This window comes from Rhagoletis zephyria, unplaced genomic scaffold (genome assembly GCF_001687245.7).
Source record: "Rhagoletis zephyria isolate East Lansing unplaced genomic scaffold, Rhagoletis_zephyria_1.1 Rzeph_scaffold_00487, whole genome shotgun sequence".
Taxonomy (NCBI): domain Eukaryota; kingdom Metazoa; phylum Arthropoda; class Insecta; order Diptera; family Tephritidae; genus Rhagoletis; species Rhagoletis zephyria.
Window position 1 is genome coordinate 62,695 of NW_016157571.1, and position 16,126 is coordinate 78,820.

General features: G+C 39.1%; 2 protein-coding genes and 1 long non-coding RNA gene across 3 annotated transcripts; 2 read left to right on the forward strand and 1 right to left on the reverse strand.

Moving 5' to 3' along the window:
- Positions 1 to 1,290: 1,290 nt before the first annotated feature.
- fj (four-jointed box kinase) lies at positions 1,291 to 4,896 on the reverse strand. The gene has a single exon (XM_017611973.1). The coding sequence runs from the start codon at positions 3,767 to 3,769 to the stop codon at positions 1,664 to 1,666; it is 2,106 nt and encodes a 701-aa protein (XP_017467462.1). The 5' UTR covers positions 3,770 to 4,896; the 3' UTR covers positions 1,291 to 1,663.
- Positions 4,897 to 5,048: 152 nt separating this feature from the next.
- LOC108359900 (uncharacterized) lies at positions 5,049 to 7,345 on the forward strand. Its single transcript, XR_001847016.1, has 3 exons — positions 5,049 to 5,531; positions 6,665 to 6,784; positions 6,929 to 7,345. It is a non-coding gene; the product is annotated as an uncharacterized LOC108359900 (long non-coding RNA).
- Positions 7,346 to 9,268: 1,923 nt separating this feature from the next.
- LOC108359899 (alpha-tubulin N-acetyltransferase 1-like) lies at positions 9,269 to 9,929 on the forward strand. The gene has a single exon (XM_017611976.1). It carries the CDS (start codon positions 9,273 to 9,275, stop codon positions 9,927 to 9,929), a length of 657 nt encoding a protein of 218 aa, XP_017467465.1. The 5' UTR covers positions 9,269 to 9,272.
- The last annotated feature ends 6,197 nt before the right edge of the window (positions 9,930 to 16,126 follow it).

Here is a 16,126-nt window from a genome sequence, read left to right on the forward strand (position 1 = left end):
ATAAAACCGACAAGTGTATATGAAAGTTTTTACTTATGGTTCGATTTGGCTCAAATTCGGGGCATGTCAGTTTATAACAGCTATAGCATTACAAAAAAAAATATATATATATAAAAGGATTTTATCTAAGCAGCGGTCACCAATCGGCAATCAAAGGGGAACCTCCGAGCATGTTCCTGCCATGAGAAAGCTTCTAAATAAAAAACCATGTTCTGTTCGAAGGCGGTGTTTAAACATCAAGACGACGCACACCACTAGTTGGAAGAGAAGCTCGACCAAAAGCCCAACAAAAATGTGAGCGAAAAATATTTTATTTTCTGAGTGCATCGAAGTTAAGGTCGTCTAGTAGAAGAAGTGGCTTACGGTTATCGCAAAAGGGCAGAAGAACATCATGTAAAAAATCCACCTTCATTTAAAATTGCTTGAAAACTTGCATACGACTTCGGTATGTTTCAGGTTGAGATCAATGCAATAAATATAGCAGCTTTATGTGTATATAAGTAATCAATCCGAGATCTAGACATTTCGAAAAAGTAGAAGAAACGGGCAATATCTTTCTTAGCACATCATCCATATATCTGGAACCCGAGCTTAATATACGACGAACACGGAACGTGACAATTCTGTAGGGGAATGCGAGCCGCCACAGAGATATTGACCATATGGACCCGAATTTGGGTTTCGGTTTTGCAAAATCAATTTTCTTGATCGAGCATATGGCAAGCCCAAAAATGCGCTTCGAATTTCTAACGAGCGCCAAAGATCGGGACGGTTTAAGAGACATCTGGAGATAGGTTTGGTAAAATCTTCTTTCAATGTAGAAGTCCGCAGCTTTAGAGCGTCCTGGATTTGTCTCATGCCTGAAACATGAGTAGAATACAATGCCATTAAGACCATTTAAGTAGAATTATTAAATGATTTGCACAACCAGCGTTTCAGAGCACGCTGCGTAAAGCTTGTCTTATAACAAAAAATATAGTTTAGAATGTGATCATAACATTTTTTTTTTATAAAAAAGTGTTGGTTGTGAAAGATAGAAAGCTTGAATAATGCCCATATTTTTTTTTAAATTCTATCTCCTTCATGCTCAGGATTTTTCAGTACTCTTGGAACTTATTACTTTGTGAGGTTTTCTTTCGATTAGTGAAATGTATTTCAGAATTCCAAAATTAAATTGAGATAGTGAAGTAACATACAATGAAATCAGAATCACATGACTCTCGTATACCATAGGTATATCTTAGTTGCTCCTTTACATACCTAACACACACACGTATGTAGGTATGTGTGTTTTTGGGGGCAAAGTTACATATTTTTGTGTACAGAACATCCTCAGCCAAAACAAATGTTAAGCATTTATCAGTGGGAATGTCAGACTTAAGTCTTTTTGTCTCGACTACCTATGCACTACGTGTTAAATTACCATTACTTTACTCACAGAAACTTAAAAATTATGACTTTACAATGACTTTTCGGGAGCGCCTCGATTACTTTTGGATTCTATAATATATACATAACTACCCACAATAATTCCTATTTACATGATTGAACTCTAAATCGCACCTATTTTACAGTCAATTTTTACATAAAGCACCTCAACCATAATATTTTTATTTTTTTTTTAACTTTTCTAATCAACTTCCCGTTCGCTTACTATCAATCATTATCTATCATCCATCAGCTGCTTACATTTTTCCACCTGCTCCAGCACTCGATCAATGCGATCGCTGAGTATCTTAATTGATTTATCCGGCAAAGCTGGCAGCACATCCCGCACTTCGTCGCTCGCCGTCTGCTCGAACAATTCCCGCAGCTTGCGTCCCGCACCGGCCGCACGCAGTTGATGCAGTGCTTGTATGGTGGGCTCACGGAATACGCACAAATTGTTCAGCAGCAGACCGTGGTAGGCCTCGTATTTCTTGAGCAGTCTATAGCCGTGCAGCAAACCGGATTCGTTGTCGAGAAAGATAAGTAGTTGTGAATTAGATTGGCGTGCCAAATTATGCGCAGGCGCGGCCATAATTTCCGCATTCCACTGATAGTTGTAGAGATTGTTAACAACGCGATCGAGGTTCGCTATCAAATAGTCGAAGACAATCAAATCCGACCATTGAGCGAGCTCAACCAGCCGCTCCAGAGCGAGTGAGGTTGGCGTGACTAATATATCCAGCGACGAATCAGAGAAGGCAGACATCGGTGGGCTCGGCGCTTGAACGCTATTGCCAGAACCAAACGAGTCGCGTCCACTTTCAGCCACCAAACTTTCAGCCAACAAAGGCTGTGGCGCTGTGGCCACTTTGACAGATGTCAAAGCCCGAGTAATATTCCATACATCGTGTTTGTTCAAATGTCGATCGAGCGGTTGGAATGGCTGAGGTATGCCGGCGGGCTCGAGATTGGGCAGCCAACGCGTCAGCACCACCGGACGCTGCTGCTGCCACTGCGCTTCTGTTATGTCGTGCACCACGTTGGACCACTTCTCCGTCTCACCATTCACAGTTACCACGGCACTAGGCGCGAGGTTGCTCATATTCAGCAAGCGACCTAGATAGAATGAGAAGATTTCGCCTTGGATTTGGTCGGTGTTTTGGCGGTAGCGCGCACAAGCGCGTGTGCCGTCGCTGAAGACCATCATGCGGTTTTGCATGCGTCCGCAGCCTGGTTCGAGGCGTTGCACCACAGCTGGCGATGTCACATAAGCATTCCAATCACGCGTGTCTTGTGCGCTGAAGCCTTTTGGTAGGGCGCGTTCTACCTGCTCGCCCCAGAAGATGTTTGAGTTAATGATGCCCAGCAAGCGGCGCTCAAGCGGATGTTTCTTCTTCTGCACTGTGGGCCGTTGGAGTGTTTGCTTCGTTAACACAACAGCGGGGGCAGAGTCGAAAGCCGTGCTTGGTTTCGAAGCATATTGGCCTAATGGTTGTCCCAGAGGCTTATCTATGATGTTATGCACCGTAAAAGAAGACCGTCTTTGCGCACTTAAATGTACGTTGTCACTTAATATTTCTTCAGCGTTGACTCTCGCATGTCTGTCACTGATGAAGGCCACCGAAAACGGGCTGAGCGGACCAACACTGAGATCGCCAATCGTAGCTGTCGATGTATGATTGCGCTGTGGCTTGTCGCGAGGCAGTGGTTTCCAATACAAATCAGCGGCTATGCTCGGCGCAAGTTTGTTATCTAAACTTTTTGAGCTATCTGGAGACGTATGCTCTATAAGCGGCCCCGCTTTTTGCGCACTTGACATATTTAAAAATACATGACGAAGATCAAGCATTGGCACGAAGACGCCAAGCAGCAGGCCGAAGATGAAGGCGACCATAATACAGAGCAGGCAAGTCTGTCGCTGAAACCAGCGCCGTCGACTAAGCGGCAATAGCGTGAAGGACGCCGATGATTCACTGCTGGGATAGCGATACGGCGGCGGCATGACGCTCAGACTGTGCTGCAGTGAGCCAGCGGCTGCGTTATCGGCGCCGTGCGTAATATAGGCGGCGCTGTTAATTATAAGCTCTGGAGGTTGGACTTTGGCGTACGACGTGTCCAAATGTTTTTCGTTATCTCCGATGGATGGTTGACAAGTTCGATTAGTCGAATTATTGTTGGCTTGTGTTGCGTTTTGGAATTCGTCATGCATGGTTTTGTATTGATTTTGCGAATGGTCGGAAGCTTTAAGCTTAAATTTGGCGGTGAAAGTTCGAATGATGTTGGAATGAAAGCTCGAACTCTCAGCGTTGTTAGTGCTTGCTTTGCTCGGGTAGCTTGTCATGCTGGCACCATTTTCCAGTTTTGCTTTGGTTCACTAAATGTTTTCTGATTGAATAGACGTTTTAAGTTGCGAAATAGCCCTTTCACTCGAAGAGACTTTTATTGTTCTTCCTTGGTAGGATTTCACTGTGTCTGTAATTGAAAAACTTTTATGACACACAAAGTTTATTTAGCTATGCGCGCAACAAAAGCTTGTCTTGCATATTTGATCGATACATATATGGTATGGTACTGCAGATTTACGACACAGTTTTTATATTAAATTTTTTTTTTATTTTTCATTGTACATTGCCATTTGCACTTATGAAGATTTTTATTATTCAATTCAATCAGCATTAAAGTTAGAATGAGTTGTCAAACACCAGATATTTTTAATGGATGCTTGTATGTGCACATTCGATATTTTCAATTAAGCTGTAAGCACTTGGATTTGCATTAATTTTTTGCCTTGAGTATGGTTTATAAAATGTTCACAAATGCCTTTTTATTATGTTGAAGGTCGCCGGAGTATTCACCATTTAATTTTCTATTTCTCACGACTTTTTAAGTTATTCCGTGTATATTTTGGATAGTAGATTTTTCACCATTTCCACCGTAGCCGTCGGTACGATTATCAGACGTTGCTGCTCAAAGGTTTTAAGGGCACATAAAACACATTAGTCTTTGTTCCTTACATTGGATGGCATAATTTTTGCTATCTGCGACAGTTTGCAAGCGACGTATGAACCATAAAATTGCATAAAAATGTGTCATAGACGTACGTGCATATTTATGTTTGTATGCTCAAACATTCACCGTTCCGTGGCAAACCGTGTGGCCGATACCGACATTCGACTTTGAAGCTGGGAAGTAACAGCAAATTACACGACTGCGTTTCACCAAGTACTACACACACAAGTTACTTAAGTAAGCATCGCTTGCCGTGCGCTAGTTCTAGTTCTGCACAATTTTTAAATACAAAAAAAAAATCGTAAGCACAGCTTGCAATTTCGTACTATTCGCACCCATTTTTTAGTTCACTCGAATTGAAAACCATGCCAGAAGTTTCCCATTAATTCTACCAACACATTGTTTTTTCAATTAGCACCGTGTAAAAGTTTTCCGCTTTTCGTACCGCACGCAACGAAATCCAACTGCAGACTGACTTAGAATTGCTCGCTGCACAACATTAAAGCAGCACTGGGCGCCAGCCACCGTCACCAACACTCTTCACTCATAGCCAGACAGCCAGCCGGCCGGCCAGCCAACAGGCGCTCGCTCACAGCCCTCGCTCGCCGATCCGCACCACATTCACGCGCATTCATTCATTGACTCACAAACACCAGCACGGACCACCTGAGTATCGAATGCACCACCGAAACAGGCAGAGCAAGGCAAAAGAAGGTAGGACATTTTGCACCAACAATCAGTCGGACCGGGCCACACTGCCTGGCTGGCTGGCTGGCTGGTTGGGGACAGTTTCAAATATTTGCTGTTTGTTGGAATGTGTGTGCGCTTGTTTTTTTTTCGTGCGGGGCATGCAACGTGCGCCACTGTGTTTACTAACAAACACACATGCGCGCGTCAATCGACCAGCGAAGAGATTACCTGTACTACGCGTGTATTGGTGAGTTGAGATTTCCGATCTCCGGCTCCGATTGCAGTCGTCGTCGTCGTTGTCGTGGTCGTCGTGGTCGTTGCTACAATTAAGAATGTGTGAAAAAGAGCATAAACGTCCGTAAATATTAACTAATTGCTCTTGTTTTGCCCCCACTTTAGTTGATGTAAGTTCATCGGTTGTTATACAACAATATATTTTTATGAGTTGGTTAGGCAGTCAGTGTACACTGAAGCTTTCCAAACATAATTAAGCTGTCGTGTGAAGTATTCTAAATTTTGTTTCAAATAGCTGATGATTGCACTATATACATACATATCTAATTTATGTGCACACTTTTGTATAAATTTATGTATTGTGTACAGAATAATCATTGCAAACGGCACACCCAGCGTGGGAAGATGAGTGTGATTAAAAAATCGAGAATTTGTTAAAAGCTTCGTTGGAAGTTTGTGTCTTAAGTCTTTTGTTTGTTGTCGTTTGCGGCGGCGGGCTATTGGCTATTGGCTCGTTTCAAAAACATGTATTTATATATTAATATCTGAAATAAATACATTATTTGCACTACATATGTATTGAAAAAGAATTTCTTTGAATGCATACAACAAAATTATAATAATTAATTAAAATAAGAACAGAGTTATAGAAGAGAGTTTTTGAGCTAACAGCGGATATGCTCAGAAAATGTGTGGCAACTGTGTAAACGGTTAAAAAAAAGGTGATTTTATTGAATACTAAACAAAGAAAGAAATAGTCAATAATATAAAACGTATATATTTCGATTATCTGCGCAGAACCGCTGAAGTTCAAGATTTCTGTTTGTTGAGCGATCGAATTTCTCCGTTTTGTTTAAATTTGAGCTAATTTGTGTCTTATTAAACACCGATCTATATTAAAAAATCGTGTTCTTAGCTTATTATGGAAGACAATTTTAAGTAAAAAAAAATATTGAACTTATTATTTTGTTAAGTATTTCTGAGCAGTTTAGTTCTAAATGGAGGCACGTTAGTTAAATGTAAAGAAAAAATATATAAAATCTCTTTAGATTACAAAAAAAAACTCAATTAGTTTTTAGTGTTTTAAAAATAAGTAACAGCTATTCCCTAAATTCTGCCGTAAACCATTGCACATACACAAGTTTTAAAGCACTCAGCTACAAGAGATGAATAGTTTGGTCAGAGGCTTTAGCAGTGAACAACTTTGTGGAAGATTACATAGAATTGAGAATTGTTAGAGCAGCGGCCGTCTTCAAAAGAGATATATATTTATATGACTTTGTTTGCTTTCTATTTATTCCAGCTGACGCAGATATTCCAAGTCAGATGCGAAGGATGGCACACCCAGCGTAGGAAGATCGAGAATTTGTTAAAAGCTTCGTTGGAAGTTTGTGTCTTAAGTCTTTTGTTTGCTATCGGCGAGGTATTAGCTCGTTTCAAAAACATGTACTAATATTTAAAATAAAAAAAATGCCTGTGCTAATTATTAATAACGAAATTCTTACTTTTTTTGATTTTTGGGGCGCCTTTAGACGAACTAACGTATTTCACTATTCACGTATTTTAGAACCCTCATTGGTCGGGACAGTGTTGACAGATCTTGGCGTCGGCTCGCGACTGCGGACGCTTGTAGACAAATACTAGAATGCGGGGTAGTTAAGGTTAATCCGGTTGGAGTAGCGACGAGTAGGTTTGTCAGCAGGCATACGCCTGCTAGCAGCCATCAGACTCCGGAAATTATCCAGCTGGAAAACAGACCCCGTGGTCATACTAAAATTTGGATGGGCTTCGGCCGCCGGAATTAACGGACTACTGAGTGCCAACCACATCCTGCAAATCCCTAGCAGGAATCAACGACCACAGCACTTACTGCATTGCTACACTGGAGGTTCTAAAATGGAAACCGAAACCGGAAGGAGAGTTTACTAAGAACAAATAGGAGTAAAAAAATCTTTCCGCCTAGCCTCTTCCAAACCGTACTGCCGGCCATTTTGTTTTAATGAAATTCTGTTTCAATATTTTTCATAAATTGTTTTGTTAAGCAGCCATTTTTTATCGAAATATTTTGTTTATAGTTATTGGCTTACAAAAAAAAAAAACCAAATGAGATATTTTAATTTATTTGTTCAGTCCGGAATTTAAAAAAACTGTAATTTGCAACAGAAATTGATTTAAGTAACTGCAATCTTGTCCAAAAACTGTAACTGACAGTTACAACTGGTAATCTGGCAACATTGCCACCTACCGTCACTTTGATCTCACCTAACCCCAACATAGATCTTCTAAAAGACAAATTAAAATAAAAAAATCTATCGAAAGCGGTGCTACAAATTAGTTGTTTAGTTTAAAGTTAAAACTCAATATGGAGGCATTTTTGGTAGTACGATGGTTGCAATTTCAATTTTAAGCATAACGAATACTTATTTCAATACCTTCACTGACTACGTCAAGCATTTTTGAGAAAACTGTATATCTGGAATATTAATTTAAGGGCTGGATAAATATTTTCATAACCTTTCAAGTGCACAACAATATAAATTTCACAGAAAGGCCAAGTCTAAAGTGAATTATAACGGGTGATTTTTTTGAGGTTAGGATTTTCATGCATTAGTATTTGACAGATCACGTGGGATTTCAGACATGGTGTCAAAGAGAAAGATGCTCAGTATGCTTTGACATTTCATCATGAATAGACTTACTAACGAGCAACGCTTGCAAATCATTGAATTTTATTACCAAAATCAGTGTTCGGTTCGCTTTACGTCCGATTTATGGTCTACATAATCGACCAAGTGAGCAAACAATTAATGCGATTGTGACCAAGTTTCGCACTCAGTTTACTTTATTGGACATTAAACCAACCACACGAATGCGTACAGTGCGTACAGAAGAGAATATTGCGTCTGTTTCTGAGAGTGTTGCTGAAGACCGTGAAATGTCGATTCGTCGCCGTTCGCAGCAATTGGGTTTGCGAAACACATTTCGAACCGAACACTGATTTTGGTAATAAAATTCAATGATTTGCAAGCGTTGCTCGTTAGTAAGTCTATTCATGATGAAATGTCAAAGCATACTGAGCATCTTTCTCTTTGACACCATGTCTGAAATCCCACGTGATCTGTCAAATACTAATGCATGAAAATCCTAACCTCAAAAAAATCACCCGTTAAATTTTCAACCACATTTTGGAGCTAATAGCTGACAGACGATTCTGACGCATATCTAACAGATGTCTGACCAAATAATCATGGAAAATAAGAATTATCAGACGTGTCTGCCCGAAATCGGACAGAATTCGATCAGACATATCGGATAAGGAAATAAAAAAAAAATTTCGAGACATTTCGCCCAGAAATCTATAAGAAACTTGTAAAACTTGTCTAAATAGTCAACTTTTTATTCCGACTTGTCTGATATCAGAAATTGTCTGGCAAATGTGCTAGCTGGGAATACTATCGCATGATACAATATGTACTATCGTAAATATTGTTTATAAACATTTGTACTTTGTCATTTGGCATTTGAAGTAGAATTACGTTTTTACGATATTAAAAAAAAATATACATAAAACGATTTTTTTTTTTTTTTGTTAAAGAAATCAAAATTGAAAATATGTGCGAGAATTTTTAAGCTGAAGTTGTTGTAATAAATTCATAATAATTGTGTGTTAATGCAACGTCTTGCAACAAAACGAAAGCAACGAAAATCAGTTGTCCGCAACAACAACAAGCCTGAGGCAGAAACGGTGCATTTAATTCAACTTCCGATTTTCGGGAAAATCATAAATTCTGAGGACAGAAAATAATTAGCAATTGACGTCATCGTTTGGTTTTTATATGTATATGTATGTTTATACATCTGTAAAAGCGCACTACAAATCTAATTGTTGCAAAATTTAACAAAAAAGCCAAATGGCCACTTTCCAATTCGACATACGCAGCCTCTTTCCCCAGCCCATTGTCAAGGTCACCTCAAACTTATTGCCGCACACATTTCACGGCGATCAGCGTCAGATCGTAGCTACTTCCGCAAAGATGGCAGCTATCATCGATCATCTGGGACAACTCTCAGCCGTGGCACAAAATCTGACTAAACCAGTTACAACTGCACAGAAACTTCGCTCGTCCGACAATCAAGTCGTCTATCTAATGGCCGATGTGGGCGACTGCGATGGGCGTGGGGATGAAGTCATCGGTTTGCTAAAGATCGGCACCAAAGATTTGTATCTGTTTGATGAATTTGGTGAAACCAGAAAAGTCGACAAAGCTCCCTGCATACTGGATTTTTATATACACGATTCCCGACAGCGCACAGGTTTGGGGAAGAAACTCTTTCAAACCATGTTGAGCGAGGAGAAGTGGGTGCCCGTCAAATGCTCGGTGGATCGGCCATCCGAAAAGCTGTTGGGATTCCTCAAGAAACATTACGGTCTGGAACGTGCAATACCACAGGCGAATCATTTTGTACTCTACGACGGATTCTTTGAGCGCGAGGGGGAGGGCAGCAACGAGAAGGCAAGTGATGTGACGCGGTCACGAAAAATGCTTATGGCCAATAGATATCTGTGAATGGGGTAGCCATATGAGCAGTTTGTAAGGAAGGGGACATGGATTAAGAATTAGGTAACGACCATAGGAAGCATTGACCTTAAGCAAGTATTTTAGTATATTTCATGAAAATATGAAAATTCAATCTTTAATGGAGCGTTGTTGTTTACTAAATTTAGAGCAGCTTTTAATAACGCATCTATGTATGTGTCTACATATGTACATATATATCCTACCACTAATATGCATTAACCATAAATAACTATGTAATGTGCATCTATGCATAAAAAAAAAAAAATTACAAAACCATGTGACATATTCAACTGTTTTGCCTTAATTTTCTATAGAACAACTTTTGTTTTAATTGCCATAAAAAATGCTGTATTCCCTACGTAAACATGAAAATATTGACAGATTTTAGGAGCCCAAGAAAAAACGATATCCAATCACAATATAAACATACAAATTTATTAAGTTCTGTTAACGAAGGAAAAAAAAACGAAACGCCTGGTTAAGCCAGACCCAATTGTGCGAGTATTTATTTATTACCCGTCTCTCACTAATCTAAATTCAACCGGTGATGGTTTTGTATTTTTACTTTTCACTAAAGAGCGCTCCCAAGAGTTGAACGTCAAGCGCCGAAAGAGCAAAGGCAGTTTTTAAGAGTTCAAGGTAGAGACGCGCACAACGCTTACGCTTACACTCACATCGCTCAGATGTTGTTGGCTCTAGCCGTTTGTTCTTTGTTTAATAACAATTTGTCACAGATTGAAATTGCCCGTTGAAACAAGTTTTCGTACCGGACAAATAAAAGTTTGCTTGCCACAACAATCCTGTCTTTCAACGCTGAGTAGCGGCTAAGCGTTAAAGCCAGCTCTAAGTGAATTGTAAACATAGGCGCGTTTTACTTGGGAAGTCACGTGGTGGTGAGCTATGCAAAATGTGAAGTGTGGTGTGTACATACAGATTGGTAAGTACTTGGTCAAGTTGCAAGTTATTTTTTAATAAGTCAGTAGCATCAGGTAAAAATTAAGTTGGCGATGCTTGGAGCAAGAAAAAATCACGATGTGAAACAGAAAAGTAGCATAGTGTAAAGTGTTTTAATTAAATACTAGTAAATAAATTCTATTTAAGTTTCAGAGGTTCTTGAGCACACTTTTATTGATCGTCGGTCTTGTTATCGTTGCGATTTCAAATTCTACTAAATATACCCACTGGGAAAATAGGTAAGCACCTTACGAGGTAAGCCATGTTTTCTTTCAGTTTTTAGTATCAAAATTGTCATCATGGCCAATGCCATCAGTTCTCTTCCTTTGGTTTGACTTTATTGAAGTACAGCATGTTCCTAAAGCTAGGTCGAATCCTATTAGTTGAGCTTGATGACAACGATTGAAGGATTAGCTGATCCAGGCGGGGCTAAGAAGCCGCTACAACAATTACAACTACGCCAAAATGGCAGAATGTTCATTGTGAGGTCATCGATGAGGTTATTCACGGCGACCAATTAAATGCTGGCCCATGAAGCTTAAGCTCAGACATTGGGCTTCATGTAAACATAAAAAGTTAGCCTAAGTTTTTGCAGTGATGAAATAAGCTCAAGGTCTGGAATTTGTACAGGAAATCGAATCGGAGCTTAGGCTCACCTTTTGTGCATAAGGCCCTCTATTTCTGTAGTACTAACGAGGTAGGAGCTTAAGCTCAAATATTTTTCAATGAAAACTTAGTCGGAGTTTGGGCTCACTTTAGCTCCAGGTAAGTACTGTGACAATATACATATATATGTACTACATGCGTATGTATGGATGTACAGAGGTGCATAATCTTTACAAATATTAACTAAATGTGGACATATGTATGTGTGTAATCACCTGCATAAATTGTTTGTATGTATGAACGTTTGAACATTATTATTATATGAACGTATAATAAATGGAAGGGCTGCCGAACTTGGTACTTACTATTTATCTCTCATCTCGACCTCACTCCCACTGGCAAAGAGCCGCATCGCCAAGCTCAATCTCTGCAAGTAATCTCTTAAAATTGTCATTGTCTGCTATTCGAACGCTCTTTTTAGCCCTTCACTCACATAAACAACAACACTTTGTTCCATACGCCTCTTCTCAATGCTGAAATGTGTCCTCGCAATTTGTGTGTATTTTTTATTGCCGCCTTAATAAAATTGTGCACCTCCTCCCCTTGTCACTCCTGCAGCTCGTTGCGTTTGCTGATTACTCAAAAGTGTTTTTCGAGGCGTTTATAAATGAGTGCGACTGCTGTGACAATCGAGCGAGCCACAGAGCGAAGCGACAAGCAAACGCACAGACGGACGGACTGCAACAGACTACAGACAGACTTTAGACGACTACCAACTAAGCAGTCATCAAACTAGCCAAGTGCGAATAGAGTCCACTGTATTCGTCTATGAAAAAGCTTCGTTTTTTATGATGTTTGATGAGTGTGTATGGGGTGTAATAAAATGTTCATTTTTCGTCTAATGATGAGGTGTTCCTGTAATCTTGTATGCTTTACCTCGACTGATACTCGCACTAATGAGAGATTATAAATTATAGAAATATTACCCATCTTTTCAAATGAGATCGCATGCATATATATTGATATATGTATGTAGGTATATACATTTGTAAATTGCATATCTATCTCTCCATAACTATGTACGTACATCGATATATCGAAATTCACCTTGATAACTTCTATAATACCCGTACATACGTAGTTAATAAGAACTATGTATGTAGAATGTAATCAGAAAATCTGTTGAGATTCAGAAATTGTCCTGGGAAGTATTGATAATGTTGTAGCATTTAGCCATTGAGAATAATCAGAACACCTAAGAAAAACGCCTAAATGAAACACTGTGCTTCTTTTGAACTTAGGAGATTTGCTTTTAATTGATTATAGAATAGATTGACACTTACATATACAGTTGTGGTCAGCTGATTAAGTCAAGTGATACTTTTTTCTTTAGTTTTGGCTATTTTTCTCTTGTTTATTTAATGTTTACATTTTTTTATAAAATTCTAGCACTTTACCTTACCAACCCCACATAAATCCACATTCCAAACTTCGTACAAAAATTATGAAAATTCAAAAAACTTTAACATTTGCACCCAAAAATTTTAAACTTTTTATTTAGAATTTTTAGAAAACTTTAGGGTATGCAGTTTTGTAGCTCATTAACTTCTGGTAGGTTTAAGTTCAAATTTCAAGATGCTAGAAAATCCCGTTTATTTTTAATATATTTTTTTTTTTGCTAATGGTGCTAAGCATTTTCTCCCATACAAATTAATTTGTCGAGCATATTTTATATGGGGGACAATGCATAACACCGCCAGGCAAAAAAAAATTATTAAAACTCAACGCGATACTCTCATCGAAACTGTTTTTTTCTTAAATTTCTCCTTAATCTACGGCAGCGAGGATTGTGCGGGATGTCCCGCTTAGCTGCATTTTCATCAAGGACTTATTTTTCTACACTGATTACGAGGTTTTCAGTTTTAATTTTTCGTAGAGCGGTTGTTTCTTCGTGACTTAGTCATACATAAGAATTTATAACTCTTTATAACTACGACTGGATAGTTTATTGACTCGGCTTCGGACTACTGAAGAGATGTCCCAGTCTTTGCCAATTCATCAGCTCACACATTGCCGTATTTTTCCCTATGGCTACTTCCGCTTAGGAGAGATGTCCAGAATTTCAGAGAGTACACCCTCGTTCATACCGTATTCCATCATGGACTCTTGTGTATAGATTCCAGCTGAATTCTCCTTGATTACCCATTCCCGTCTAGAGGGATACTTCACCTGAAAGCTAACGTAGGAATTTTGGCTTAATTCTGAGTTGTCAAGAGTACCACTATGTCGATATTGCTGGAACTTCAAAATCCTGAATCTTTGAGTCTGATCGTAGATATCGCGCATGTGCGCAGAATCAATTTATGTGCATCGATAGGACACGACTTAGTGGATCCTATAGCACCTGCACAAGCTGCTCGCTGAACGCTACGTACTTCTCTGACGTTGTATTGCTGTTCCTAAGCGCATTTTTGATGCCAAAGAGTATAACCTGAACAATGATCCCTCTAAGGTTTCACTTATTCTTGAAGAAAAGAGACCAGCCTCACCCTTTTCCTAGCCTTCTAGGCGGATGTCGTTGATTGTCACTATCCAGAGCAACGACGTTCGAAGGCCTCCTTGGGGAGCAGTATTACTGCATATAGGGTCGGCAGCTTGACGTTTTCGAGACTTTTCTCAAAAAGTACACCTGTCATTTCTGAACCTTAAAAACCCCGCACGAGCGATAAAATTAACTTTAACGAAGACAGAGAGGCTATGCATCAAAAACTCAATGGACTTCATTTAAAATTTCATGGGAATCCAAATGACTTTTGAAGCTTCCCAATATTTAAAGTTCAAATTGCTCTACGCACACATGGATGCGTGCTACCTAAAGCTTAATGACTTACGTGAATCAATTTGAACAGCACTCTTTTCTAATAAGAAAACAATTACGGTTCTATAAACTCTTAATGTTTGGCAATTATCGTTTATCAACAACCGAACAATTTTAGATAACCTTTGAAATTAAAAATGAAAACTACTTTTAATTCTACAATTTTAGGCGAAACGAATTTCTAATGTCTTCTTTAAACATTTCCAATTGCGTAGAAAACTCCATTCACATGGCGAGAGTGCGCGAAAGCACTTGTAACCCCACATTGCATTGTGTACCCTCTACTACATATGAACTTGTATGAGTATAGACAAAGACAGCTGCAGTGAGAGTGAATTCAGTGAATGCCCATAATAATGAGTGCTTTCGTTACAGTTTTACTAATGGTACAATGAAATGCTGTCAAAATTCAAAGCAAACATCATTTTTCATAATCATCATCAAATATTTAGGTAACAACAACAGCACACTTATCGGAGTTTCGAGTTCGGTTATCCGCACCGGGATAGGTATGTACATAGGTGGCTTGGGGGCAGGACGCAGAAGAAGTAGAGCCAATGCACTGGCTTAGAGGCAACAGTTAGAAATAGAGTTCATTTGAAAGGTAAGAAAGACAAGAACGAAAGAAAGTGAGTGAAGAATGAAATGGGCGCATTATGGCTTTTTGCTACGTTTCTACGTTTGATTAACCTTGAAGGCATGGCTGGAACGCCGCACCGCAAAGCAGAACGGAATGGATGGAATGGATGGAGCAGCGGACGGGGCACCACCATTGGCCGTATGTGGAACGGGAAGCGGGAAAAGGGCAATGGGCAAAAGGCCTATGGAGCTGGCCAACGCAAGTTGAGCTATTTAAGTTAACATACTTAGGTGTATGTTTCTTTTTGTGTTTCAAGTTTTTGGTGCAGCGCCCATTCCATGCATAACTTCTTTTCTTCGCTAATACAAATGTATGTATTTGGGTTTATATGTATGTAGTTGTGTGCATCCACGGCCTTACCCGTAGTATTTCTCATGCGTTAGAACTACACATGCATACATATCCATAGATATGTGACAGATGATGGAATAATACTTACTTTACGTACGGCGGCAGGTTCTTCTCGTTCCCATACAAATCAATCTTTGGTACTCTTCATAGCTGGCTTTGCTTATCTTTTTTTTGTTTTTTTGTTCTGACTTAAACACATTAAGAACAAACAGCTAGCAAAAACACCAACACCATAACCATAATTTATCATTTCTGGACATTCATTTCTTGTAAACAAGATATTAATTAATCTGGCTTATATTAGTTTCATTAGCAAACATTAATTAGGTACCTACGGAAAGCTAACCACCTACTGTTTGCTCTTACAGTTTGAGGATATGAGTTTGAGGAGTTGGAGTGGAGCCAACTAACTGATGAATTAAACAGATCAGTTTGGCTTTGGGTGTACATATTAGGGTGGATCTACGTACAAACTAAAGACCACGAAAATTTCAAAAATCTAACAAAAAACCTTTAGAAGCCGCTGCCAAGGTTAGGAAAACTTTAATTTTTTCAAATCCCAAAAAAAAATTTAAAAATTTAATTTTGGCCAACTATAATTCAGCGATTTTATGAATTAATATGAATAAGTTTCAACAAAATGAAGTCAAAATTTCGAAACTTTCGGGGAGTCTTTACCTTGTACGTAGAATAAAATAAATGGGTGCCCCATAAAGAATTTAAATATTGCTATTTTAAGAAGCACCCTAGTGCTTA